General features: G+C 43.2%; 1 protein-coding gene across 2 annotated transcripts in view; it reads left to right on the top strand.

Annotated features, from left to right (window-relative positions):
- jarid2b (jumonji and AT-rich interaction domain containing 2b) overlaps positions 1-17,668 on the top strand; it is a 106,636-nt gene that overhangs the window by 69,521 nt on the left and 19,447 nt on the right. For both annotated transcript variants that reach the window (XM_084918943.1, XM_084918944.1), the window contains exons 4-6: positions 471-694; positions 12,899-13,111; positions 15,971-16,215. In XM_084918943.1, the coding sequence (XP_084775069.1) occupies positions 471-694; positions 12,899-13,111; positions 15,971-16,215 (682 nt within the window). The remainder of the gene's footprint in view (positions 1-470; positions 695-12,898; positions 13,112-15,970; positions 16,216-17,668) is intronic.

Below are 17,668 nucleotides of genomic sequence, written 5' to 3'. Positions count from 1 at the left end.
GAAAAAGAGGAACTACAACTACATGTGTGAAAACATCGTCAGCTCATGTAAATGCACACATTTAAATACACCCACACTGTCGGTGAGAATGGGCAAGTCGGCCACTGAATGTGCGCTTGTTGCATATCAAAGCGATCATGATGGATTCGCTCCCGTTCACTGAACAAATACACACACACGCGCGCGCACAGAGTAATCAATTCTTCGCTAGAGGGTAATTGTTTCAACGAAACCTCCCTACAGTAAGACAATGGCCAGTGGGCCACAGTAGTAAAAATGATAGAGTGGGTTTGCAGGTATGCAAAAGAGTCACATTCTGTTTTATTTTTAGTCAGCTGCAGACGGAGCTGCATTGGGGTTAAATGTTGTACTTCTTCCAACACACTGGCTTATGTTACTTATAAATTCTGTGTTTGCCTGCAAAGGATACAAGGGTCTAACTTGTTGTTTTTCTTTCCCCTTCCAACAAGGCCTCGGCTCCAGGCCCAGAGGAAGTTTGCCCAGTCGCAGCCCAACTCGCCCAGCACTACGCCCATCAAAGTGGCTGACTCGGGCGGCCTGAACGCCGGCCTGTCCACGGTGCCATCCACGTCCCTCTCGTCCCTCTCCGCTTCATCCCTGTCCTCCTCCATCCAGGACCTCTCCAGGCGCAAGCCCAAGACGGAGGACTTTCTCACCTTCCTCTGCCTCAGAGGTAAGATGCAGCAGAGTGGAGCAGATGGAGACATAATTACATGCGTGCCTACAACCAGCGGCAGAGCGGGAAAGCATATTGTTTAACAAGAACGCTGCAGATATGATATTAAAGAGGTTTTTATTCAAGGGTCCGGGGCTGAGGTCTAACGCTAGAAAGGGGATGTTGCATATTAATTATCCTAACACCAGGATATGCTTCCCTATTGTTTGGCTCTATGCACATAAAGATGCGTGCATAAGCAACTCCAGGGAGCTTAGAATAAGTTTTGTTAAGTCAGGTTTTGATCACCCTCCACCCACTCATAACACACACAGGCAAAACCCTTCACACATGCTGCATCTAACTGCATACTTGCCCATGGCTAAGATTATCCTGCATTTCATCAGCTTACACATCTCCCCCTCCCACCGTTCAACAACTGTCTGTCTCTTTAACACCCTGCCTATCACCCTCTACTACAGCAGCTGTTTCGAACATGGAGTACTCACACACCCTGCACTGCAAACTCTGCACAGGTTCATTGACACTGTGTAGCACTTTTGATGTCAAATGAAGTGGAAAAGCCACAGCAGAGCAATTAGCAGTCGAATGAGTTACGCGCGTGTGCGCTGCTCGTCTTTGTCTCATACAGCAGCATTGTTTGTCTATTTGGGTTAAAAACTCAAAAGGATACCTGATAAACTGAGTGCAGTCACTCAAAGGAGCGCAGATATCCTCGACACTCAAGGTTGCTAAACAACTCTTGTTCTTTTTTCCCTCTTGAGTTAATGAAGGGCTCATGTTACTTATGATCTATGCTCCGCTGGCCGGGATACAGAGGGGGTTAGTCCTCTGCCAGGACACTGCAAAAAGTTTTTTTTTTCTTGTTGCCCTAAAACTATGAAGTGCTACTTATTTTATTACCTTAAAACATTTCCAAGGCCAAGGTTAAAAGACTCAGGACTATAAATTCTCTTTAAAAATCTGCAATCTTAGCTCGCAAAAACCTCTGTAGAATATGCAAGAGTTTCAGGATTCAAGGCCGATACGATCTTGAATCGGTGAGAGACAATCATGGCTCAGTATAGAGACGGCTTGACAGTTTCTAGCTTTATCTGATGCATGTGCACTGTTTAATTTGCTGTTCCTGTTTACACTGTAAGGTATATGTTGAAACAGCTACGTCTACTACATGTCTGTACTGAATGTGTTGTGATGTAACGATAACCCCCTCTCTCTCAATCATCCCTTCTTAAGAAAAATGAGATGAGAGGGAGTGACACATTCATCCCAAGGTCCAAACATTACATAGGAACGTTTATCTCAAACAACCTTGGTTGTGACTTCTATCCTTCGTGGAATATCTCACCCACCCTTTTTTCTTTAAAATGTCCTCGCAACCAAAGTTAATTCCTGTGAAAGACAGAAACACCTTGCTCTATAGATTAATTTGCCGTTATCGTTATTAACCTCTGCCCCTCCCACAAAAGTCCGCTCCACACTCGGGAGGGGGGAAAATTTAGATTAAAGTCTGTCGGGCGTAATGGCTATATGTTCCTGTTCTGAGGAGAATACTCCTATTATGGGATGTCATTTTAACCTTACAGGGCTCATTCAGAAACGTGTAATTGGAAGTTGCTAAAATGGACTCGAGCCTTCCGTGTGATGAGCCTTGATTTACATATATAGGCCATGATGTTACATAGGCTAATGATACAATGTCCCATATACTTTGTGGCTGAAATTAGACTAATCACTTGGTGCTAAGCTAACGCCGTGCCTTACACACGAGCAGTTGCAGGCTAATGAAGCGTGGGTGACTTGTTCTGACTCAGTTTTGCTGTTGTCTCTCTTTATAATTAAGGGCTGAATTAGTGTTTTGCGAGCAGATTTCAAGCGAGTGTTTAGCTGCACTCTGCTGCACTTTAATGCTAATTTTAGAGCTAGGCTGCTAAGCTAACGATTGAACAGTTTTCCACAGCCCCCCCAGTGCTGCCGCTCCCTGTTCTACCACTGTATTTATAGACACCAGTTTGGCTCTCTGTGCGTGTGTGCTCCATCCATGCTGTGAGGATGACATTTTCCTTTGCAGGGCTTCTTCTGCTCAGTTTTCCCCTTGGCCTCTCATGTGACCCATATGCAGGGACCCTTACCAAGAGAGGGACATGGGAGAATGTCAGCAGAGCCCTTGAGGTTGTGTGTGTGTGTGTGTGTGTGTGTGTGTGTGTGTGTAAATCCACACCAACCACTGATGTGTCCTGTCCTGCTTATCTCCTGTGTGCCCTCATACCATTTTCTGTGTGTGTGTGGGGGGGGGGGTATGTCTACGCGCCAACTACCTGCACAAAGCATCCAGGGTATATAGGGAGACGCAGCCCATGAGGACATCTGTGTTAGCCTGGTTAATCTTTTCAAAGAGACTCCAGTCTTTGATATCTGAAAGCCCCAATCCCCTTTAAGATTCTGATACATGTCTCTGGTGATCTGACCACCACACACATTAGGCTCCTTCATGTCAGCTACCAAAAATGTCTCTGACAGAATCTCCAGCTGTGTAATCATATCCCTGATTTCCCTTTCATTTTGATCAGATTTTTTAGCTTTTTTTCCTTTTCTTTAAGCATTAAGTGACATTTCTGCCCAGAATATCTCATCAGTGGTGATTTCTGGGGTGTGACCCAGGTCAAACGTTCAAGGTGTAAGCATAAATTTGTATTACCCCCCCCCCCCCTCCTCCTCCTCCTCCTCCTCCCCCTCCGTGTATCCACTGCAGTGTTGTTTGCTTATCTTATCTGGAAAACATTAAGCATCCACCCAATGGGTTCTATCCATCACTCATTCAGACAGCCACATAAAAGCAGTTAAAACATGAAAGATTTGAAGCGATAAAGTGAGCGACCCAAAAAAAAAGAAAAAAGAAACAAATGTTGTGAAAGAAGCAGGACTCGTGTGTCAGTCTGTGTTGAGAAATCGCAGTTAACATGTTGTTGGTGCACCTTTTCATCCGATCCCAGCTTGTTTATTGACGCCATTTTGCTCTTGTGGGATTTGTTTTCCCTATGATAATGAATTGGCTGACTGCTGTGTGGTGGTGTTGTTGTTGTTGTATCTGAGGAAAAGCTATTTTTAATTCCTCCATGGGGGAGCAGGGGGTGCTGGATTATTCTGATGCAACGTGGGAGTAACTGGACAGAAAAGTAACAAGAAACAAAAAAAACAGCAACAGAGATTTCTATCTACTGTATAGAAGGATGCACATCATGTATGCTCACCACCCACACTGTCTTGGGTCTATGTTCAATGTGTGTTTATCCCACTGTTCAGCTTTTTCTCCTGCACACAAACACACAGACACACACCGTAGCAAACAAGCCAGAGTGCGCAGTCCTTGCCTGTGTTCTCAAAATGGTGTTTATGTGTGGTCCAGGCCTGTACTTGGGCTGTTTATATCCATGGAGAAAGCCATTTGGGTGGTAGCCAGACAGTCTGCCTCTGGCCTTGTCTGCCTGTTGTAACAGTGTAGTACTGCTGCATACAGGGTGGGGGCAATACTGATGAGAGCAGAGTGAAGGTGTTCATTTCAAATTGAGATGCTCAGTATTTAAGTTACCCCCACAGTCAAAGTCAAAATGATTTGACATGGTTTCGATTGCTTTTGTTTTCTAAAAATTCAACTGAGTAATGTTTGACTTGGTATCAGTGTATTCACCGTAATTGTTGGCACACACTGCATCATTTATAACCCAAGTGTTCCCCAGTCTTTACAATACACACAAAAGAAAAATACACCCGAAACTGCACAAACACAAAATCCTCAATAACTGCAGACACTTGAAAATCTATTTTTAATCTTAATCCTGATTTTTGGCCTCCCACAGTTAAATGAACGCGATCGACCGATATTGGAAATGCGTGCTCCGACAAAAGAACACAAAGCAAACGTAAATCACCGCCTGACAGCACGGCCGCATGTGCCAATCACAGCTGTTCCCTGCACCGCGCAGCTTGAAGTTTCCTGGGCTAGTCCGGACCAGTAACACTACATTAACAGGCAGATATACAACCGATAACAGGCTGTCAAAACAAAAATCGAATGTCAGAAGGCGAATCATCGGCGGTTGTTTGGAAATACTTGGGATTTAGGGCAAGAGATGTTAACCGTGAATAAATCACATAAAGAGTGCGGCTGAGTGAGTTGTGCGTGCGCCACAGAGCAACACAACTAACTTATTCAATTTCTCAAAACACACCACAAATGGCAGTAAAATGAATGCATGAAGGCCAAGAGAAACACACAGTGGTTGCTAGCGCGATTTGTCAAACGTCATCTTAGTCGTCCGTAGTCGTGCAGCGTATTCACGCCACTCACAAAGACACACTTATTCACCAACACAATCGCATTTGGTCAAAGATAAGAGCCCATTAAACGAGGGGAGCGTCGAAGGCTCTGTGGTAATGGTCAACATGGTGGACAAAAGAGACGTTATCTCTGTGCACAGTTATTTTTCCAAAACTTGCGCTGTATGCAAAACATTACAGTGGAAAAAGGGAGCGATCTCACAGCTGTCAAGTACTCTGCTTCAGGTTTTAGTCACATCCATCGAGCAGGTACAAAGAAAGAAGTGAAAGACTTTATTTTGCTTCTGGGAGAGGCAGTTAGGCAAGGTAAACAAACACTGTCAGCAGAGATGTTCTAATTAACAGGAGAACGTAGAAAAATGTGAAGGCGTTCTGTTGATTTTAATTTGTGTTCAAGTTTTTAAATGTATGTTTTTCCTGTAACAGACACCCTGATTTAAGTAAAAAGGGTTTTCTAATTTTATTTTGCAGCATTTGCATTTGTACATTAGCAGGAATGTTACTGAAAGCAGCGTTATAATTGTGATTTCAATATAAATCAAAATAACAATGACTATCATTTTGGCCATAATGGTGCTTTTGCTGCCATGCTCACCTTTTTAATGTCCTTCCCTTGCCTTTGAAACCTATTTAACCTTTTGCCCAGTAATCTTTAAATTTTAACCTATAACCAAGCTTATAGAAGCCCTGGAGGACAGTTTTCTTAATGTTGAGTGTATGACATGCACCCTGCCGATGGGCTATAAATGATATAACAGCTGTTTGAGTAGTTTCACCTTTATGTGATTCATTTGGGGAAGATGTCATTTACTTTATTTGCTTCAGTGAGGAACAAACGCACAGTAATGCACACACAGAGTACACACAGTACCGAAGATGAGGTTAACGATTAGGGAGTAAATTAATAACTGTGTGCACACACACTATTGCAAATGAGTCTCTTATGCAAGACTCCTGTTTTTTGTAATTTCCTGTGCCTGTGTGCGCGTGTGAACGCTACAACAGCGCTTAGCTCTTTGCCCTGTGGGCTTTCTCCTCTGCCTGCCAGCCCCAGTGTGGTGCCTCTCCTCAGGTTCAGTGAGGCCAATCCCTCCACTCTGCTTACATAACCTCCCAGCTCTGACCTAGTGAACCAAAGACCTCAGAATCCCCATTTGTGGTTACACATGTGAACCAAAACCAACCGAAGAGTTGTTCACATCTGTTTTTTTTTTTGTTTTGTTTTTTTTTAAAAACCCAGCTAGTTCTAATAAAGGCACTTAATTGGATTTAAAGGATCTTTATCTTTGTGGCTAGATTGTTAGAATTAATAATGTCTATGTGTGTGTTGGGTTTTTTTTGTATTTTATTGCCAGAAATTGTTTGCCAAACTAGAAACACATTTTCACTGCTTTCACTCATTCGACTGCTTTCAAAGAAAAAGATTCAAGTCTGACAGCTACTCGTGTGTTTCTTAAGTGCATTGCTGCTGTGACAGCTGTGTTTCCTTCAGGGATAATGCACTTTTCTCTCCTCCAAATGTATGATTGCTGTTTTGATTTAAGGCCTGGAACGATATGTGTGTGTATACATTTGTGATTTTCTTTTCAGTAATGACTCTGTGGAGGAGTTCCTCATGCAACACTCACGGAGTCTGCTTTTCTCTTCTAAAAGCAGAGCCGCTGTTTGTGGAGTTAATGGTTTAGCTGACATAAAGGAATGTCAATTGGAAATGTAATCCCTAATCCCTTTTCCCCTCTAAGAGAACGATGAAGAGTTTTGGCACAGCTCGGCTGTTGTAACTTCTCCTCACCGGAGAACCCGTGTTTACCTCCTCTTCCTACCTTCCCTTCAAAACAGCGTTCATACTTCCTGAACACACATCGAGCACTTACAACTAAGTCAGCACAACCACATGTCCCCACGGCAGCTAAACCCTCCTGATTGACTATTTAAATTGTCCTCATTGTTTCAATTCCAGTTGAGGGGACAAAAGAAGGGTAGCCAGAGAATGGAGGGTTTATAATTATGCCCCCCACCCAAGAGCCCCGTTAAAAATGACAATCCTAATAGACTCTTTCAGACCTAATTATGATTTGTCTATGGCCGGAATGAGGTGGATGAAAAGCTGGTGTAATTGTGGGATTGGACACATGCCCTGTTGGAGATCTTGGGGAAAGAATGAGCTGTGTTTTCTCCACCTTGTGTGCATGTGTGAGTGTGTCTGTACAGTTTTAAGGCACTGATGGATGAGGGCTGTAAATTTCTGGTATCTGCTCCAGAAGTATTGTTGCCACTGCTGTGGTCATGCCAGTGGTCAGTATTGGATCACTAAATATGTTTGGCAGGCTCCGTCTGTGTAATTGTCCCTCCCTCTGCTGCTCTCCAAAATCCCAGACAGTGTTATTGTGGGGATCTTGAATATACTGGGCCCTCATTCACACAGGCCTAGAGATCTGTCATTGACCATCTCTCAACTACCAGTCGGTGGGCAAGAAATGTGCATTCCCCAACCGGTTGCAAGCGGTTGCTGGTGGGTTGCTGGCAGGCGATTGCGTGAATCAGTGAAATGTGTTGGTTGCAGTGGTGAAGCTCAACTTTTAAATTTGAAGACAAATGTTCTGTTTCCAGTTTGTTTCACTAAAGCTTGCATGCATCTTCCATGGAAACTATGGGCAACTACTGCAGATCTGCTTGTGACAAAAACAACTGTTAAAAGGGATTTGGTGCAAAATCATCATTTCAACAGATTTCATCGAGCGACGGCTAACAGCCCCTAGCAACCACACCCACCAACTAGGACTAGAATACGGATTTTTCTCTAGTGACCAGAGGCTGCCAAAATTACTGACGGGTCTCTAGGCCCATGTGCTGTTGTGACATCCACTTGCTTGTCTGAACCTTGCCTTCAGTCACTATTTTATCATTTGTGGCATTTCTCTTCCTTCCCAGCACATCACCACAGCAAATTACAAAACAAATTTTTAGCCTTTGTTTCATTAAAAATATAAAGACTAAATGATTTGTGTTGAACTCTTTAGGCTCTTTCACAATTAAACACGCACAGGAAAACAAGCAGCTCGCAACTGTTCAGTTGTACCAATCTGACATTATTTTATTTTTGTTTTGTTTTTTAATATACAAGCTAAATAGCTAGTCCTAACAATTATCTTACCGCAACCCCATTAAATCGGTTCACAAAAAGATAAAAGTGTTTGTACATGTTCACCGGTTCATCTCCATTTGCCTGGAATCCAAAAACAAGCGCCCACCCCCATCTTTGCCCTTAGGTGCCCCTGTGGTCTGTTGCCGTTGGCCTGCTGACCCTTGCTTAGGGCAGTAAATTACAGCCATTTAGCTAATGAAGCAAGTCATTAGAAGCTGATTGGGCCGGTGTGCGTACCGCCTTAGAGTGTTTGTTTGGTCTACGAGACGAGCGTTTGCTCTGTCGCCAAGATAAACGAGGTGTGCATGCTCTGCGTTTGTTGGCGTGTGTGTTTATGGGGGGGCACTAGAGACATATGTTGGTGCTTTTTGGATCTTGTTGGTTTGTGCATGCGGAGGTCAGATCCACAGTTACAAGCCAGAAAACGTGTAGCAGGAAAAAGTGCCACTGTAATTTTCCCATAATTGTCTGCATTCTGCTTCACATGCTCAAAACCACAACATAAACACTCACTGAACGTGTGTTGTCTTAGCTTCTTGTGTTAGTTCTTTTGGAGTGTGTGAGCTGATGTTGAAATGCAGCATTACTTTATGGCTGAATGCAAAGACTGTATTAAACTATGTAGAACAGTTACTTCTGTCAGACCTCTGTATGAAGTTAAACGGAGCAGATGAAACAATTTTCAGGGAATCTGCTGCCACTACACACTTTCTTCCCCTCCCTCTCTCCCCCCCCCTCCCTCCCCCCCTCTCTCTCCCTCCCTCTCTCTTTCGCTCTCTAAGGGGATAATTAGAAACTGGCAGAGAGTGTAAAAACTACGATCCAAAGCACAACAAGATTTATTATTACCAGGCTTTAGTTTGTGTTTGGAAAGCTTTGATATGTGTGTGCTATTTAAACCGAGTTTTCAAAATAAATGTAACGTGACATGTGCTAACCACATGTCCTCTCACCAGCCAATAATAGTCACTGCACTTTAAAATAAAAATTAATCTATGTTTAAAGATGTAGTACACGCTTCAGAAAAGGAAGTCGGAAAATTAGGATAATGATTTCAGCGAGTCTGCTTCTTTTTGTTCTTCAAAGCGAAAAGGAAGCCATCAAATCTGTGCCAGTCTAAGTTGTTGGTTTACAGCAATCTTCCTAAGGATTCTTTTTCTAAAGCGTGCCATTTACTCTGAGGTGATGGTTACATAAAGTTGAGTTCTTCAGGATGTAACAGTTATTAGAAAAGCCTAGCCTTAGTCAGGATATCGTTTAAAGGGTGACTGTAATCGCACCTACACACACAAATGTTGAATGTATCCAGGCAGCTGTGAAGTAAATGCACTTTGTGGGACACTTTTCACAGATCAGATGAGAAGTATTTTATTAATCTCAAAAGCTGGGAAGTTCTTATGTTAGAGCAGCCAAAGCATGAAGAAGTACCTACAATAATATAAAAAGGTAAAAATACAATGTCAGAGGACAAAATAGCACAGAAATGTAACAAAAATTGCACCAGAAACTGAGTTCGATTGAGCAGAAATAGAAACGGGAAAAAAAATTGATACAGTGCTGTCCAAAACTCAGACGGCTTAACAAAGAACCAATTATCATTCGGCTCTTTGTTACTAGCAGCCTGTCGCAAAAACACACCATTTGCTCCAATTTTTTGTACTTGAATCTACAAAAAAAACTCAGTTTGACGAGCATCAAATAGTACTTTTGCACCTGCAAGGTGACTCCTTAAGAGCTCTTAAGGCTGAAAACCTGGCAAGTGGAGAACAAAAGAAAAAAAATGTCTACAGCAGATGAACAGTTTCTGAAATTAACATCCTTAAGAAATTGGGTGAACTTGAGAAATCAGATGCATCTCTCAGGTCCTGTGTCAGGTCTTTGCTGGATATTCCCCCCCCCCCCCCCCCCCCCCAGTGATGTTGGGGGTCTTGTCAAAACTGATGGAATTCTGAACACAGAAAAGTGCCATCAGATTTTGATCCACCATGCAATACCATCTGCAAAGCGTTTGATTGGTAACGGCTTCATTTACCAGCATGACATTGATAGAAACACTATCAGTCATGGATTGGCCTCCCCAGAGCCTGAACCTCACTGTTTTTGAAGCAGTGTGGGATCAAAATAGACTAAAAGGCAGCCAACATCCAAAGAAGAGCTTTGAATGTCCTTGATCCTGGAGAACTATTCCTGAAGACTACTTCAGGAAATTACAAGAAAGCTTAAATTATTTTACATTATTGCACCTTTTTCACCTTTTCCCTCTCAAAATACAGAGAAATGAAACATGGTTCAAGACAGTACTCTACATATCACCAACACATGATTGCATTACTGTCACTCACTAAAACATTTTATCCGGCCTTTTAACACTTTATGAATTCCAAGTGTAATTTTCCTGCTAAATTATAGCCTGTCCAGAAAGTATAACACATAATTCATCCACTGAATGTATTACATTCATAAGATGTAAAATGGTCTTACATATATTAAATATATTCTCGAAAAACAAGTGAGCTAATTAAATAATGTGCTTGGATAAATTTAGATCCACTATGTAAATTTAAGTAGGCCCACAGTTTAAGGCAGGCTATTTGAATTCAGCCTATTTTTCAGAGGATTAAGATTATTTTAATTGGTGTGTAATCACACATTACTGTTCATTAATTGCCCGTTAAACATTGAAACCCCTGAAAAGGGTAATAAACCCACAGTGGTCGCTCATGCTATGTAATCGATTTAGTCATAAACGACCAACAACTTTGTACAAATCCATGGTTTCCTGATCGCAGCCAGATTTAATTAAAGCTGTGAGAATGTGGCATGATCACACATTTCCGTTAAGCACAAATCGACAATTGTAACCATGTAGTTTTAGAATTACATTATTATTACATTATTATCCTAATTGTATAAGTTAAAAAGTTAAAAATGTTAAGTGTGCCCAAGGTCACTCACACAAGCGTTTTGCACACGGGAGCGGTCGGTTTCCTTCACTTAGTTCTCAGGGGTTTATTACAATAAACAATGGGCTGTTTATTGTCCGCTCTGGGATCCAGAGTTGTACTTGATCTGTAGTATTGGTGAGTACCGATTTTTACAGTCCATGCAGTGAGAGTCCTCGGGAGAAAATCATTTGTTTCTTGCAAAAACCCAACCTCCCAGCGAAAGCCGATAAAATGCTTTAGCATTCAGTTTCTTTAGCTCGATTTCTCACCTCTGCCACCATGTCCTCGTGTTGTTGTTCTTAAACTCAATCCCATCTCCAGAACGAAAATTTAAATGCACCAAGTGATGTGGTGATATGCCGGGACGACAGACGGATTGTGTACAGACTCACCCAAACATGCCTGCCGAGGGTACCTGCAGCGATAGGTGGAAAACTCATAATCTATTACTCATTTGTAGATTTTTGTATTTGTGGCCCAGCTTTTTTGTTTTCCTTTTCTGGAATCAGCTCGAGGCATTGAGCGATTTCCTACTGCGCCTCTGTATTCGTAGACATCACTGCCGTTGCGCTCTGCATGCTTCCCTTCCCGTTCTTTATTCCTGCATGTGCATGACCGGCCCAGCTGTTTTTGCACGCTGATTTACGAGTACAACATTATGAGATTTAACAACATAGCTTTGGGCTTTATGACCTTTTTGTGAGAGCGATTGTATGTCTGCGTCGAGCTAACGGAGGTAATGTTGTAGGCAACCCACTGCCAAACACCGTACCGAGTTAGATTTCTCAGATGTCAATGAAAGTGATTGAGTGTGACAGGAAAAGTAAAAAGAAAAAGAGAAAGTTGGTTTTCTTCTCCAGTAGAGTTGGAGATTGACAGTAATCCTGTTTGGAAGAGTGAACGCGACAGATTTGGGATTAGTTCAGCAGCTAGAGAGAGAGCGAGGGAGCAGCGCTTTGTGGAAGAGTTACTTTAGAAACCAGAGTTGGATATGTACATTATATATTTCTCAATAAAACTGTCACCATCAAGAGCCTCTGTGGAAAGACAGCTCGTTGCGTACTTGCAGCGCTTCCAGCTATCAATAAAATAGTTGCTAGTCATCTCTCTCCTCTCCCTTAACACCGCGTGACAGTGCATGAATGCATTGCTACTGATATTGCTAGGACCACAGCGGCTGTTGTCAAACTCTTTGGCCCAGTGAGAAGTTTACAAGACAATGGTCAGCTAACCCACTGACAATGACAGTTCTATAAATGAAGCTGATGGTACAATATCTAATGAACTATTGGGAACGTACCGGGGGGAGCGGGGTATATATGATATATGCATATATCCTGTCATTCTGTCATCATTCTGACATTGTGCTATACATTTGCTTAATTGTGTTTGTGCATTTCTCCACTTGACTGTCGGCAACAATGGCACTGCTGTGTGCAGAGCGGTTTACAAAGCATCAATAGGCCACCAACTGGGATAATAACAGATGAAAAGCCCCATTATTCTTAAACCCCTGAGCAACTTCTATTTTTGCTATAATATTTCACCACTTACGTGCTGATGTTGATTCCCTTTATAACGTCTGAGATTAAAATGCACTTGGGGCTCCCTAATGCGTATTGTGTTGAAGTAGGACAGCAGACTGGCAATAGACTAAACTTCCAGTTGAGAAGTGGGGTTTTTTTTTTTCCTTCTTTTTTAAAAAAATATTATTGTAATTTGTAATTATTTCCTTGCTCCTCCCCCTACTAACCACTTCCTCTCTGCACTCAGGTTCTTCTGCCTTGCCCAGTAATATGGCCTACTTCGGAAGCTCCCAGGAGGAGGAGGACCTGGAGGAAGACGACGAAGAGGAGGAGGAGGAGGTGAGGAATGGAGGTGGCGTACACTCTGCGGGAGGCAGCAGCCAAGCCTCGGCTTCTTCCTCCTGCCACTCGACACCCCGCAAGGGCAAGCTTCCCGCCAGGCAGCCGCTTAATGGGCACGGTAAGGACGGCGTCAGAGTTCGGAACGAAGCACGCCGTGTATTTTTTTTTTCTATTACCAAAAGCGCATCTCCCGTCTTCACACGCTGAACGAAGGGGGAATGTTTTCTGTCGGTGTGACGTGCCTCGGAGACCCCGGTGAGAGGAGTTAATGGAGGAGAGAATGCAGAAAAATAAAAGTGGTGCTACGAGATGCAACTGAGGGAAGAGGAGGAAAAGATGGGGCACTCCAGGGTAGGGATGGGTTTAATATGTACGGAGAAATGGAAAGCATGGAAAAGTATCGAGTTAATGTAGGAGCACAGAATGAGTCGCGCGACAAAGAGCCTGATTTTTACAGTTCATGTCAGAGTATGTTTGTGTGCGTCCCTCTGCCCATGTGCGCATGTGAGCGATTTCCTAAGCACTGCTGCTTTGAACTGCAGAGGAGGAGGGGGAGGCGCAGTCACATGGGGATAGTGGAGCGGCGCATCAACTCTTTCCACCCCAATTAACACTTAGCTTACTAAGCCCTAACAAGGTGTTTATGCACACATTGCAACAGCTGGCCAGGGCCCTTGATATACATACGCAGCACAGTTACAGCATGCCCCTTGGGGCAAATAGACATTTGGATGAATACACATACAGAGTTGTGCAAAACGCTGCAGAAATGTTACATAGAAATCTGCAAATTAACAAGTGGCTTTCTTATATGTTTTTTCCAATAGGAGTTAAATTTGGGTTTTAGCAAACTGAAACAAAGCATGACACAATTTCAGCAGTCTGGTTATAAATAGACTTGCAGCACAGCAGAGCAGATTTAAAAGAATCCAGAATATTTCTACTGTCCCTGTTACTTTATTTATTTGGTTTGTAACGTATGTTCTGACCCCCATTCTTTTTCACATCAATCTCGTCCTTTTGTTTATTTTATTTTTCCCCTACAAACCATTAGTCTCATATACTTTTCAGATATAAAATCCCCCCCGTAAAGGGCTTTGTATCTAGTTTCACATTTCCACCATCCCTGACTTTCACTCCCTTCTAAGTCTGTAAAATTACCGCCAGAAAGGATTTGAAAGGTGAACACTTTGCTCAGCCCCCCAACCCGGTCATCCTCTCAAGTGGAATGTGAAAGAGGAGAGAGACTACGGGAGAGACTTGTAGGATTAAAAGAAAGCGGGAGAGAGAGGTTCGTTGATTTGTTAAACTCTCGCTGCCTTTGTGTCACTCGCTCCCGAGCACTGCCGGCCCCCGGCGTTCTCCTATCTACGCGTACTTCCCCCTCATCCTTTTAAAAAACATCTGTAGCTGCAGTTTTAAACATAAAATATAGCGTGTATGCTACCCATGTGTATAAGTAGCACACACGGTGGGGTAGTGTAACCTGTTTGAACAAACCCAGGCTTGTTCTGTGCAGGAGGACAGCTTATTCTTATCTCATATACAAACACTGTTTGCAAAGCACCTCGGCGCCTTCACTGTGATATGCTAAATAAATAGATAAGGGGTAAATCAGTAGATATACTTTGCAAGGGGACGCTCTAGATGAGGGGGGAGAGGGGGGTTAAAGACACTGCAACGGGCATTTAGTGTACACAAGTAGGTGTGAGCACGCAGTCAACGACGACCTGGTCGCTGCTTTGGGTAAGAGTGTTTAAGCTCGTGGAGGAAAAAAACACACGCTCACACCTCGGTACATTTTGTGGTATTAAGATTTGTGTCAAACGTGACACTTTAATATGCAGCTTGGGCCAATCTCCAGCAGGAGGACAGTTATATGGGCTCACTGGGAGGCGGGGGTGAGGGAAATGGGAAAATAGAAATGGCAACGCAGAGAGAGGTTTTATTCTGGGAGGTAGAGACAGGAAAGGCCTGAGATTGTAGGCCATTCATCAGGGCGCCATCCCTTCATTTCTGTCTCCCTCTCTCTCTGGGCCATGTGCCATGTTGACATAGCTAAATTAAACAGCTTTTATTGGGCTCCGTTTCTTGCTTAGCTCACTTCTCAAAATGTCAGAATTTCTCCCATTTTTCATCGAACCACACGTGCAACGCAGCAAGCATGCACACGCTCGCACACATCAACACGCACTGCTGCTAAAATAAACAAAAAAACATGACATCCACGTACCAACTAACAATGACGCACCTTTCAGAATAAACGCATACTGTGCTGTGTGCGTGTTCACGCTGCAGCTGATTTTAAGACTCTGTAAAACTTTAAAATTGAGCCTCATAAAAGCTGAAGAGAGAGCCATTCAATGTATGTTAATTGCCACTCTCCTGTTGGGCTCGCTTAGCATCATCTCGGGGGTGGTTTATGTAGTCGAAGTCTATTTTGAACAGATTCATTGACACGTAGCACAAAGGTGTTTTCATGGCCACCTTAAATCATGCATATTTCACTGATTGGGGCGTATATGTTTGCCAAAAGCCTGTCACCTCAAATGTTTGTGTAGAGTTTTCTATGTGGTCGTTGTGGTTTAGTCCCAAATGGGTAAAACCCATTCTGCTTTTTGGCACAGGCAGATGTTAGCCTGAAAAGCATACTATATGTCCTATACATATATATATATATATATATACATATACATATATATATGAAGTATGTACTTTTGGAACTTTCCAGTCTCTGCAGTAGCTTAATTATTTAATTTGTTTGTTTGCTTTTGGCTTCCGCAGACTAGAAACTTCTACTCCAGACTCTGGAAAGCACAGAACTGTTTCTTCTCTCTTCTCTCACTCTGATTTTCTTTGAAGCATACGAAAACATAGATGTTGGCAGGCAGCAATTTTTTTTAAAATTATTATTAAGAATTGCAAAAGCAAAACACCTGATCCTCGTGTTTCATCTTTGTCCCTTCCTCCCTTCCAGTTTTTCACAGCCACAGTAAAGCGGGGACCAGGGAGAGTCCGAGGCCCAAGGGCGGCGCTCACGGCAGGGATGCGCCTGCCCCGCCGCTGCCACCCCCTCCACCTCCACCTCCGCCCCTTCTGAGAGAACGCAGCGAGCGGGCAGAGGCGCGGGAGCACGCAAGGGAGCTGCAGGCCATGGCCAACAGTAGAGGTTCAGCCAACGGGCTGCCACTGAGGAGAACTTCAGAGGACCTGCGCAAGCAGGTAGTGTGTGGCCAGAAGTGCCCAGCGCTAGTCTTTCAGTATCATGTCAGAGCTGTGATAGGCTGAAAGGAGATGGAAAAGGGTGAAAACAGTTCCAGAGATTCCCATTTTTATTTACTCATCTTCCATCTTTTTTAAATCTTCCTCTCTGTGGTTTCTCCTAACTGCTCCTGTGTCGTGCTTGTCTACCTTCTGATGTATTGTGGTGTATTTGCAGTGCTTTCTTTACATTACCTCCTTCCTACTTTGCTCTTTTCTTACAGATCTTATTATTTCTCACACTTTTAATTCCTCCTCTGCTCCTCTCCTCCTCTCTTCTCCACTCTTTGCCTCCCTTCTCCTCCATCCATTGTGCCTGGGAGAGTAATGATTGTGTTTTGGCCTGCTGCGACTGCAGCTATATTTAGTAGTGCTGGCTAGGGGCTGTGAAATCCTGCCTGCCTCTCCATGGCACTTAGCAGGTTTCAAGGAACCCCACAAAGTCAAAGAGGGAAAAACAGGAAAAGGGGAGGCTGGAGATGTCTTCAGCTTGATAAGTGCCATTCCTCTGGCCACGCTGGCTAATTAAAGGCAGGTGACTGCTGAGGCTCCGCATTCGATCGGCTTTCCTCTTTCGCTCCTGCTTCGTCTCTAACCCGCCATATTTGAAATGCCAGCCTTTATTTCGTGGTGGTGTTTTCTTGGTGTTGCACCGTGCTGCTGCTGGTGTAAACACAGACATGTGCTTCAGGTTTTTAAAGTGGCTGGAATTGTCCAGCAAACCCAACAAGGAATTTCAATGAGAGTGACTGCCTGCCAAGACAAACTTCAGCCTCACTTACCCACCGGCCTTTGTTCTGCTGTTCTTCCTCTGCTCTCTCCCTCGCTCCGTTTCGCACACTGCTGGCACCCTGTGTTATTCTTTTGCTTCTATCGCACGGTGTGTTTTGGTTTTCCTCATGTGCTCTTATTCAGCAATCCTCACTGTCTTCTTCTTTTTTAACCAATTTTCATGCTTCACTCTCTCAGACAGACTGATTTTGCCCTTGACAACATGGCTCCAATCATTTGGAAGGCTTAGTTTTGTTTTTTTCTTTTTCGCTCTCCCTCCAATTATCATGAACAAGTTGTGTGTTAACCATGTGTGTTCAAAAGACACACAAATTTAGACACATTACTAGCGGTGACAGTTCAGGCTAAGCCATAGAAAAGGTTAAGTGATTTTTGTAGCAGTAAAACAAACTCTGTGGTTGTGTGTATTTAATCTAAAAAAAGGGGTAAAACATGATCATAATTCAATTCATGGTCATTCTCACTAATTTAATAGCAGCTTGTATACACAGTTAAAAAAAACCCAACATGATTTGATCCATTTTAATAAAAAAAAAAAAAGCAGCTTGACTGACTCCATTGTTTGGAAGAAGACTCTTATTTAGTTTCTCTGCAGTCTTCAATTAACCTCCCTGAAGGCACC

The sequence above is a fragment of the Perissodus microlepis genome, chromosome 22, assembly GCF_051167445.1.
Source record: "Perissodus microlepis isolate ML-2025 ecotype Zambia chromosome 22, ASM5116744v1, whole genome shotgun sequence".
NCBI lineage: Eukaryota > Metazoa > Chordata > Actinopteri > Cichliformes > Cichlidae > Perissodus > Perissodus microlepis.
This window is presented reverse-complemented; position numbering and strand designations above follow the sequence as displayed.